This window comes from Notamacropus eugenii, chromosome 4 (assembly GCF_028372415.1).
Source record: "Notamacropus eugenii isolate mMacEug1 chromosome 4, mMacEug1.pri_v2, whole genome shotgun sequence".
NCBI lineage: Eukaryota > Metazoa > Chordata > Mammalia > Diprotodontia > Macropodidae > Notamacropus > Notamacropus eugenii.
In genome coordinates, this window is record NC_092875.1 from 395,771,508 (window position 1) to 395,783,519 (window position 12,012).

The following is a 12,012-nucleotide window of genomic DNA, read 5'->3' on the forward strand; positions in this document are numbered from 1 at the left end:
GGAAGTACTTGATATGATCAATTTTATTCAAATTCTAAGGTATCACCTCATACCCATCAGATTGGTTAATAGGACAGAAAAGGAAAAATAATAAATGTGTGGAGGGGATTTGGAAAAATTGGGACACTAATTGTTGTGTTCGTCCTTCCTTTTCGAAGAGGACCATGCCATCAGAGAAATGATGACATGACTTGCACTTGACTTTGTTTTGAGTGAGGAGGGCTGTGCAGGTCACCAGCCTCACTTTCTCTTCCTGAGCCTGGGACTAACGCACTGTTGATGGAAATGTGAACTTACCCAACCATTCCTGGGTTGGGTAAGTTACTTTAAGAGTAACTTGGAACTATGGCCAAAGGGCTATCAAACTAGGGATACCCTTTGATCCAGCAATATCACTACTAGATCTGTATCTCAAAGAGATTTTTAAAAGGGGAAGAGGGGAGGAATTTTGTATTTTCTGAACAAAAATATTTATAGTAGCTCTTTTTTATGGTGGCAAAGAATTGGAAATTGAGGGGATGTCCATCAACTGGGGAATGGCTGAACAAGTTGTGGCATATTATTACAATGGAATATATTACTGTACTATAAGAAATGACGAGCAGGCAGATTTCAGGAAAATGAACAGATGCAAAGTAAAAATGAGAACCAGGAGAACACAGTACACAGAAACAGCAATACTATACACTGATCAGCTGTGAATGACTTAGCTATTCTCAGCAATACAACAATTCAAAGGATTCATGATGAAAAATGCTATCTATCCAGAGAAAGAAGTGATACAGTCTGACTAGAGACTGGAGAATACTAATTTTTACCTTCTGAATCTTTTTCATTTTTTTCTTTGGATCTGCATCTTGTTTTGTAACACAACTAATATGGCAATATATTTTGTATAACTGAACAAGTATAACCTATAACAAATTGTTTACTGTCTCAAGGAGGGAGAGAGAAAATTTGGAACTCAAAATTAAAAAAAAAAGAATGTTAAAAAAATGTTTGATGACTGATCCATGAACTCTCTACTTCAATCAAACTGGTCTACCCAAAAGAAGTATGGACTCTTCTATCTCCATACTTTTGTTCATCCTATTCCCTATACCTAGAATGTCCTCCTGCTCCATTTTTCCCTGTCTTAAATGTCCTACTGCTTCTTTAAATTAATGACAAATGCTATCTCTATGCAGCCTGCAGCCTTCTCTGATTCACCATTGGGTAACACCTTACCCCTCTTATTCCTCACACAGAACCTTACTTGGTAGGTCTTTAATGCACTTCTTCTATAATGTTCATTGTTATGATGTCTATAAAACTCTATATGGGCAGAGATTGTGAATTATCTGCATGTTTTAGCTCTTCAAAAGGTATTTGTGACACAGCAGGAAAAACACTGGGCTTGGAGTTGGGAGAGTTGGTTCCAATCCAGCTCAGCCTCTTAGCAATAACCCTGCGCAAGTCACTCAACTTCTCTCTCTCAGTTTCTTCATCTACAAAATGACCACAATAATGCCTGTACTACCAGTACCTCAAAGAGTAGATGTGGGATAAGAGCTTTGTAAACTGGAATAACAACTCACATTTATACTGCTCATTTATTATTATCATTATTTCCCTGAATGCAAGAACAGTGCCCTCCCTTCAACCAGTTTCTACTTCAGAAGTGTGGGAAGTTGAAACGTGAAAGGCCCAAGAACGGAAGAGGTACAAAATAGGTAAATATTTGGAGTTCAATGAGATCAGAGAGAGGAAATGACCTTTGGAATGACTGGGAAAGACACCAAGTGGAAGCTAGGTCAAAGGGAAGGATGGACAAATGGTGATTCAGCACCATTAAGGTCAGAGGCTACAGAACTACATCCCTTCTTCCAGAGATGTTTTCCAACTAATTCCCAACTTATAGCAGTAGATGCTTTCTGGAAAAATAAAAGCACTCTGAGTTACAAATACAAGGTGCTCACTGGACTGAAGTTCATCCTCTTGCATATCTCATACAATCTTTTTCATTACATGACACGTGTTAGAAATCATAAAATGTTAGGTGAAGTCATTTCTGAAAGACACACTAACAACAAAATTTTCAATACAATCTTTCCCTACCTTGACTCATGAGATATCAGAGCTAGAAAAGACATGAGAGACAACTTCTTTAACCCTCCATTTTACAGCTGAAGATACTAAGATTCAAAGAAGCAATATCTTTTTTGCTCAGTCATATCTGACTCTTCATGACCCCATTTGGGGTTTTCTTGGCAGAGAAATTTTCCAGCTCATTTTACAGATGAGGAACTGAGGCAAATAGGGTTAAGTGGGCACCTGAGGCCAAACTCCAGGCCTGGCATTGTACCATCTAGGAAATCAAGAAAGTACAAAACATTCTGCATACATTATAGTACTGCATTGATTTAAGCTTATTATTATCATCTACTCCAACCATGTCATTTTATAGATGAGGAAAAAAGGAGTACAAAAGGGTAAAGAGAATTGCCCATCATTAAGCAGGTAATATAGTTGAGCTAGGATTCAAATCCAGATCTGACTGTAAAAGTCCCCTTCTTTCCAACAAACTAGGATTACAGCTCCGGTTACTGCCTCCCAAGGTTGTGGTGGGGCTCAAAATGAGAAAGAACTGTGCAAACTGTAAAACACTATGAAAATGTAAAGTTTTGTTTTCCAGCATTTATTGCATTCTCCATTAAATAGGGTGGAATTGCATCATAAGAATGGATGGAGTTCAGAATTCACAGCTAAAGTAAAAGCTCTTTGGCAACAAGCTAACAACTCTAAGTAATCTTGTTAGCATCCAGGGAAAACTCAACACAGATCTGATTCAAGACAGAGACTCAGGAGTCAATCTTACTGGTGAAAAGAGAAACAAACAGAACCCGGAAAGCAACATTCGCAACAACGTTGCTGCTCAGTCATTCAGAGTGTTGTTCACTCTTCATGACCCCATTTGGCGTTTTCTTGGCAAAGATACTGGAGTGTTTTGCCATTTCCTTCTCCAGCTCATTTTACAGATGAGGAAACTGAGGCAAACAGGGTTAAGTGACTTGCTTAATATTTGCTATGAAAGAAATGGAGAAATGTCTTATTTTTAACTGTTCCTTATTAACAAATCTGTAGAGTTGGAGAGTACCCTGAAAATAATAAAAGAATGTCCAAAACAGTGGACATGCTAATGTCACAAAGCCAATGACTGAGTTCAGATTTGAACTCAGAAGATAAGTCTTCCTGAACCTAGGCCTGACACATGATCCGCTGCACTGCCTAGCGAAACAAAGTGAAAAAAGACCCAAAAAAGGGAAACTAAATGCTATGTAATTAACATAACTCCGATAGGCCTTGAAAAGAAATGAAAAAATATACCTCCTTCCCTTCTTGGGGGAGGGGACAGGTATAATAGGTATACAACATTGCATGTGCTGTTGGATTTAATTGATATGTTGGTTAGTTTCCCTGAACTGATTTTTCCCTCTGAAAATCATTCAAGAATGTAATAATAATGATAACGAATGCGAGAATTCATATGACATTACTATACGTTTAGTGATTGCTGGAAAGGAAATGGAGAGGGGTACATTCAGAAGTCAGGGTTATATACAAACAAAAGATATCTAAAAACCTCATTTTAAAAATCACATTCTTGACTATGTTGTTTTAAATTTATAGGTTAAAAAGGGAACTTTTCACGCTGGATTAAAAAATAGCAATTACACTATTTATTGCTTGACTTGAAAGAAAAAAGATGATGTCAGCTTCAGTTGCACTGAGCACAGGTGACAGGCAGTTAAAGGCAACATTTTAAGCTACTTTAAAAAAAAAAATCTCTCCCTCACCATTATTCTCAATTTTAAGATTTTTAAAAGGTTACTCATTCCCTTACGCACAGCTTCTGCTTTTTATCAAGGGCAATTAGAAAAGCCGGTTGGCCAAATGGATTCTATAAAATGAGAGACATAAAGGCAAGGTCTTTAAGGTACCTTTGAGTACTGACATTCAATATCTAAAGAAAAGGAATTCTGCTGAAAAGCATGGTTGGTCAAGTGTCATTCGGAGATGGGCATCCCATTGCCTATTTTCTAATTCTTTCCAAACAGCTAGCCACAGAGGTTTCCTAACATTTGGAGACTATGATTAGTGAAGTATCCATAAACACCCTGGTGTACTTCCTGTGCCTCAATTTTACCATTTATAAAATGAGGGGGAAAAAATAAACGGTAATAAGGACTGTTCTGAGAATGGCTAAGTAAATAATTATGATAAGCACTTCCATGGACGTAAGAACCTATATTAACAACAATCTTTTCTGTCCAGGCTCTTCCCAGTAAATCTCACAGGGGCAACTGTGCTTTCCGTTTTCTCCCTAATAGAATCTTACAAACTGATGGTAACCTCAGGGGAATTAGCATGTCCACTGTTTTAGACATTCTTTTATTATTTTCAGGGTACTCTCCAACTCTACAGATTTGTTAATAAGGAACAGTTAAAAATAAGACATTTCTCCATTTCTTTCATAGCAAATATTAAGCAAATACTGCCTAAAGTGTGGGTTATAGTCCAGATAATTTTAAGGAAAATAGCCAGTTTTGTAGCTGAAGCCCCTTGAATCACTTAAAACAAGAAACAAAGTGTTGCCTTTCCTAACTTAGAATAAACACTTTACTGATATCTTCTAGTTCATTCCTGGTATGGAGGGAATCCTGGGTTTCTGAAGGCTGTCAGCAGAGCATAAACTCTACAAGGCTGTTGTTCAGTTGTTTCAGTCATGTCCAACTCTTGGGGTTTTCTTGGCAAAGACTGGAATGCTTTGCCATTCTCTGCTTCATCTAATTTTACAGATGAGAAAACTGAGGCAAACAAGGTGAAATGACTTGCCCAGGTTCAAACAACTAGTAAGTATCGGAGGCCAGATTTGAACTTAGATCCTCCTCACTCCAGCTCTGGCATTCTATCCACTGCTCCACCTAGCTGTCCCTATGAACCCTACCAAGTGAGAAAAGCTTTGAGAATCAGACCAGTGACATACTACATCTGTTTTCTAAAGATAGGCCTAGCTAAGTCACAGTAACTCTCCAGTGACCAGCTACAGATATACAGAGATGTCTGGGCAATGAAAAGTTCTAGAAATACGAAATAAACTGTGATAAACAATTAAAATAGTTGACATTTACATATCATTTTAAGGTTTGCAAAATACTTCATGTACATTATATTTCATTTGATACAACTCTATAAAGTAAGCACTTTTCTTTTCTGGGGGGAAAGGAGTAGAGGCTAGTGAATGCACTGGTGCCCCTGCTTAGATTCCCTCAGATGATGAAATCCCTCTACAACTTCAAGTCCTGAAAAACTGATTGAAGCCCAGGGAAGTTAAGGGTAAGTAAGTATAAGAGGTGGGATGTTTAACCTATGTCTCTTCTGCTTCCCAAGTCCAATGTTCTTTGCCTTATAATAGATCGTCTTGAGGGGATTTGTGGAAGGAATCAGATTAAAAACTCATTAAGTGAAAAGGCAAGGATAGGTTGCAATCTGGAGAAAATATCACCAATGAGCTGATGGACCAAAGCAACATTAAAAGTGAAAAAACAGGCATTAAGGGAATACAACTTTTAAAAACTTGCCTCTCAGGTACAAGTCTTCTTAAAAAAGCTGAGTGGTCAGAATTCTGAATTTTTTTCAGTTATTTTTAACTTTTAATATCGTTCCTTTTACTTCTCTAACCACAGCAGTGGTTGAAAATAAACTAGGAGTTTTATGAAGAACAAATGTAAAGAAATTAATTTTGTCTCTCACCAGCTCTTGCCCTAATTACAAATACAGACAAAAGCTGAAGAGGTATTTTATAATAATCTTCCTGTACAAGGACTCAGGTTTCAGAGGGCCAAGGGAAGTCACTGCAATCCTCATCTATACAGTCTGAGGATATCAGTACTTCCAGTCTCCCTCCTAATCCTCCTCTATTACACTCTTTATTCATAATTCAGGCTTTCCTCTCTTTATTCCCAGTCTTGCGAATTGTCACAGGATTGCTGTGTAAGTCAAATGAGAAAACAGAGGCCAAGGTCCTATAAAAATGCCATAGAGATGTGAGATGATATCATCAGTCATCATAGCCAAGGTGGAAATGTAAAGTCCACCAAATAAAGATAATTTTTAAAAAAGTCAACTGTCCCCTTCATTTCTAAAGAGCCATTAAGATGGTAGTTAACCTTTTGGAGAAAGCCAAAATCATAATCCTTTTGCAGACCTGATTACTGGTAGGTACAACAATAGGAGAACAAGGGTGAGAATGTCTTCAGGGACTATATCGTGTGGGAGAAGGGGGGTGGAAATGAAGCAACAGTAGCCAGCACAGTCACCTCACTGGGGCTTGGGGACAATTCTTCCCCAGGCAAAAGCCCTGGTGAGTCACTTCCTAGGTTCTACTGATTCTGTTACAAGAGAATGTCCATGGATCCCAGCTACCTCACTCCATCCTGCCTTCCGTGGTCAGGCTTTAAGATTCTTCTCAATTCAACAGACATTAGCTAAGTGAGCTTTGACCAGGCCCCTTCTTCAGAGCGGTCCTGGTGCAGAGCAAAGGACAATGCCCTGGCCCAAACGTCAGGAGGGCCGGGTTACAGGCCCAGCAGGTCTCTGATGAAATTGTCCACATCTGTGTGCCTCGGCTGACTCATCAGTAAAATCGAGGACAGAAATATCCGTCTCCTCCCGCTGCCCCAAGGATTCCTGTGTGTGCAGCAAGCACTCAGAGGTAAGAGTACTGCAGACAGGACCAGGTATCCCGGGGCTCCGTTTCCCTAGAGTCTCCCTGCTTGGGTCCCTATTAGCAGAGCTCCCCGTCCTGGCCCCTCCTCCCGCCGGGGCTTCATCGAATAGACGGGCTGTAGGTGTAAGGTGCAGGTACAAACGGAGAAGGTCCAGGGCTGGCTGTGGAGGGAGGGGGCAAACCAAGTCTCCCGCTCCTTCCTCGGCCTCACGGAGCCTGAGAGGGCTGGCCTCCGCAACGGCCCTCCTTCCCATCCCTGCCAGGGCCTGGCAGCAGGCACTGGCGCACCCGGGAGGATGAGGATGGTACCCCAAGCGGGAGCTCGCACCGGGGCGCCCCTCGCCCTGGCCTCTTCCTGGGCTTTTCTGACGCGGTCACCAAAGGTCTTCTTGGTATTTGGAGATGCAACAGATGGGGGTGGGGCAGGCGACCTCCAGGCCCCCAGAGAGCCCGACAATCGGGAAGGGGAGAGCGGCCGCGGGGAGGAAAAAGAAAAGGGAAGGCGACGGGAGGGGTTCGGAGCCCGGAGAGCGCGGCGGGCCGGCGCACGGGCTCACAGCCGCCGGAGGGCACGGCGGGAGGGGAGCGGGGAGAGGAAGCAGCAGCAGGAGGCGGGGCTGTGGCGGGCGCGGACGCCCCGGCGGGGCAGGGCATCCCCCTCTCCCCCGGCCCCGTCCCGTCCCACTCACCACTACATGGGCCCCGGGCAGGGCGAGGGGCTTAGGGCTGATGAGCGGAGACACCATGTAGAGCAGCAGCACGAACGCTACGAGGAAGGCGGCCGCCAGCAGCAGCATCGCTCCGGCCGCAGCCGCGGGCTCCGGGGGGCCGCGGCTGCGCGGGAACGGGGGGCGCTGGAGGGGGGCACGGGCCGGGGGGAGGGGGGACTCTGAGCGGGGCGCCCACGGCAGGAACCGGGAGTGTTTGGGTGAGCCACGGAGGCTGGCGGGGACGGGAGTAGGACGGGAAGAGGAGGAGCCCGAGGAGGAGGCGCGGCCTGGGCCCGGGCGGGGGCTTCCCGGCGTGGAGCGGAGAGGGCGAGCGGCCCCTGGAGGACGTCGCGGCCTCGAGGCTTCCGCGCGGCCCCCGCGGCTCTGGCCGCCGGGACGCCCGCCTCAGTTTCCCGAGCGGCTGCTAGAGGGGAAGGGTCTTCTTTGTTGGTTGGTTTGATACGTGCCTGATGACTGAGTGAGGATTCAATGATCACAATAATTCAGTTATTCCCAGCTGGGAAGGGTCGGCATCTTTGTGCGCGTTGGGGACGTCCAAGCCCTCGGGCTCACCTGAGGCCCCAGACGAGAGCTCCGTCCGCTTTAGGAATTAGCCCTTCTCCTTCGTATTTACCAGTACTTGCACTTTTGGTTGAGGACTTCAGGATGAGACCTAAACTAAACCCCCCCGGCATAAAATAAAGTTTCCATCTCTTCTACAAATGTTTATTTTTTTGTTTACCGGAAGTACTCATAAAATGAATGGGATTAAAGTCTTATCCTTTTTTAAACTTTTTTTTTATCGATTAGACGTGTAACGGATACGAGAATGACCTCTAAGTCAAGCAAACCAGGGTTCAAGTCCAGCCTCTGACACCCTGGCTCATTAGGCCAGTCACTTAATCTCCTTATTGGTCTCCAGGCAATTCTCCTCATTCCAGAGTTCTCTGTTTTAATGAGATCTCAGATCCCTATTTTAATCCACACAAATAAATTATTTAATACCATTTGCTTGAATTAAAATAATAATCGTCAGCGGGGACTCAAAGGAAAAAGATTTTCCACAGGATAACTCGGAAGAAATGAAGAGGCAAAAAAAAAAAAAAAATGAAATAAATCTCTGGATGAAAGAATTGAAGACAATAAAACAAGTTTGGAAGAGAAATTAGAAAACCTTACAGAAGAAATGGACTCACTGAAAACTAGTGTGTCAGCTGGACCAAACTGAGCTCTAACCAGCGGATGGCCCTAGTGCAGACCGGAGTCAGGAATCAAACACAAGTTTAATTTCAAAGTGAGGCAAACAGCTTGCAAGCAAGCAAGTAAACACGTGCCTGGGCCTGCCCCTAGTGGGGGACTCGACGCAGTCCTTATACCAATGGCTTCAAAGTGAGCTGTATCCCTCACAATGAGGGGTAATAGCAACAATGTAACAAGTTTGATTCAGAGCCTGGCTTCATGACGAGAACATGGGTATTTGTCCAGTGCCTGTCGGAGCTCAGAGAACACCTGGTGCTGGTCAGAGCAATGCAATAATTCTGTGATTTTGCCAGAGGGTGAGATCATCCAGAGGGTGAGCGCAAAGGATTGTTATTATGCCAAGCTCTGGGCACAGCTTACTTGCTGCGCCTTAGCTCTAGAAAATGATTTTTCCTAATATCTTGAGACTAGAATAGCCCAAGCTAAAATCAGTAACTCCAAGAGAAAGGAAGAAATAGTAAAACAAAATCAAAAAAGTGAGGGAAAAAAATAGAAGAAAAAACAAAATCTGATATCAAAAACAACTGACCTAGAAAGCAGGTCAAGAAGAGATCATTTGAAAACATTGGACTCCCTGAAAGCAATGATTAAGAAAAAAAATGATTTTTAAAGCTTGGGCACTATGTGTTAGGAAATGTTAAGTGAAACTTTACAGAGGTATTAGAAAAGGAGGGTAAAGTAAGTATGGAAGGAACCCATCGATCACATCCTGAAAGGATTTCCGAAAGAATTCCAGGAATGTCAGTCAAAATCTGAAGCTCCCACATCAAAGAAAAATTATGCAAGCATCCATAAAAATGTAATAAAAGTGGCAAATAATTACACAAGACCTGGTAGCTTCCGCTAAAACAGGAAGTAATCTTAGAATACAATATTCCAAAATACACAGGTTACATCCTGCAAAGCTTTGCATGACCTACAAAGGAGAGAAAGTTAAAACTATTTAAATTCTACTTTGTCAAGACTCATCAAGCTAGATTTAATATTTCCCCTTGATGTTCTTTGCCCTTGGAAGTTTACTCAGGAAATCTCAATGTCACTTGGGTTACAGTTCTACTCTTGTAACTTGTAATTATGCCCTTACATTGTGGCTTATACCCTCACATTTGTACCTTCACTTTCCAGAGAAACTTGCTTAACCTAAACCTAAAGGTCAATCTCATCAATCTTAACTAATGTACTAAAAGTCAATCTTGTCAAATTAAAATTTGTAGCAATTCCCATAAGGACAACTAGGTGGCACAGAGGGTAGAATGCCAGACCTGGAGTTAGGAAAACTGATCTTGAGTTCAAAGACTAGCTGTGTGACCCTGGGCAAGTCATTTAACCCTGTTTTGCTCAGTTTCTTCATATGTAAAAGGAACTGGAGAAGGAAATGACAAAACACTCTAGTATCTTTGCCAAGAAACCACCAAATAGAATCATAAAGAGTATGACATGACTGAAAAATGATTGAGGACCAGCAACTCCCATCACCAGTGACTCCTATCACTAATCATCTAAAGATGATTGCTATCCCCTGAGAACTTGACTCATCTCCTAATGATGTAATGGGGAGGAGCTGATACAATACATCTCACTTCATTGAAATGTCTAACCAATCAGAAGACACACCTATGTTGCTGGATTTTGCTCTGTCATCATATTAATCAATATAAATAACCCTATCATCCCTCACTAGAGGTCTTTGATCATTGAGAGAGGCCATTGACCTCATTTATCTATCCTTACTAATAAATGCATTGTGTTCAGAACTTTGTCTCAGAATTTTTATCATGATAGATCTTTAATGCAATTTAAGACTTTTAAGCATTTCTGAGGAAAAGATTAGAGTTGAGTAGGTAAAGTGAAATACAAACACAGGGGACAGAGAAGCCTAGGAAGGTAAATTTATTTGAGTAACTGGAAGGAGATATATAATGATGTGGTGCTAACATTCTAATACAGAGAGAAGAAATATGTTCCTTTAGAACCTTAATGCTGCCAAAGAGTAACGAAAGAGTTAAAAGAAAAACAGAATCCAGGAGGAGGAGAGGTATTGATTCTGTTCAGAGGGCTTAAAGAGGAGGAAGAGAAAGGAGAATATAAGGAATATATTACTGTAGAAAGGAGAAAGAAGGGAGTGTAATTTGCTGCTTCTCATAACTGAGGTGCCTGAAGTGAATAAATGAGCTTGGAGGAAGGTGTTGGAAAAGTGGATATCAAATGAACCTCATTCTTATATGAAATGGACAAAGTAAGATAAGAAACATAAGCACATGCACATACATACACACAGTTTGGTGTGGAAATACATCAAACTCAACAGGCAAACAAATGGAGGAGGGCATAAAAGGAAGGATAATACTTGGAAGATATAGTCATGAACAGAATACATTTACACATCTTATAGGAGAGTTTAAAAAGGGAGGAAAAAAGGAAAATAAAGCTAGAGACTAAGGGGATGACAATTGGCAAATGGCTGAATTGATCCCACTCTAGACAGATACTCTCTCTAGCCCACAGTTCCGTAGAGCTTGTCTTGCTCTACCCCAACCCACTTCCAGCCACATACACTGAGTGACCTGACACCCTGGCACAACTCTACCTAAGGATGAACCCCTGTGGACAATTATAACTTATTATAACACTTTCCTGAATGATTAACATATTTCTACTCCATCATAATCATCCCAACCCAGTAATTCTGAACCTCTAGGGGTTACTATTGTTCATGTCCTTGTCTCCATCTCCCCTTGATTATTCCCTTATCCTCCTCACCACAACTGCCCTCCTCCCATCTCCAACCTGAAAATCACCCAACCCTTCCACTGTACTCTCTGGAATGCCTGTTCCATGGGTAAAAACTGAATTTAATCCTAAACCTTTTCTTCCTCATTCTGTCTTCTTGAACTCATGGCTCCATCTTGATGACACAGCTTCAGCCTACCCATTATAGCACTAGCTGAATTTCACTCATACTTGACAAACATCAAGGGGTGAGAGTTGAATTACTCCTTGCTCTCCACTGCCACTTTCAGATTTTCCTTTTATCACCATCACTCAGTAATCTTTCCCCCTTTGAAGTTCATTCAATCCATAGTTATCAATCCATAATTCTTGTAGACATTTTCTCATAGTACCTCCATAAAGGTTCTGCCTGAGGTACTTGCTGGTGGTCTCTCTCTAACTTTCTGCCTTTCTCTTATTCTTTTTATGTCCTATAAGTTATTTTCTCTCACAAATATCCTCATAAATTTTTTTAAGATAAAATTTTATTTATCTCTTTTGTTT

General features: G+C 41.9%; 1 protein-coding gene and 1 long non-coding RNA gene across 2 annotated transcripts in view; one reads left to right on the forward strand and one right to left on the reverse strand.

Annotated features, from left to right (window-relative positions):
• The window catches only part of KDSR (3-ketodihydrosphingosine reductase), a 61,175-nt gene extending 53,453 nt beyond the window's left edge, over positions 1 to 7,722 (reverse strand). The window contains exon 1 of the mRNA XM_072605526.1: positions 7,459 to 7,722. Within this exon, the coding sequence (XP_072461627.1) occupies positions 7,459 to 7,566 (108 nt within the window). The 5' untranslated portion in view covers positions 7,567 to 7,722. The remainder of the gene's footprint in view (positions 1 to 7,458) is intronic.
• On the forward strand, positions 6,670 to 8,202 carry LOC140501685 (uncharacterized). Its single transcript, XR_011966322.1, has 2 exons — positions 6,670 to 6,754; positions 7,997 to 8,202. It is a non-coding gene; the product is annotated as an uncharacterized lncRNA (long non-coding RNA).
• Positions 8,203 to 12,012: the final 3,810 nt, after the last annotated feature.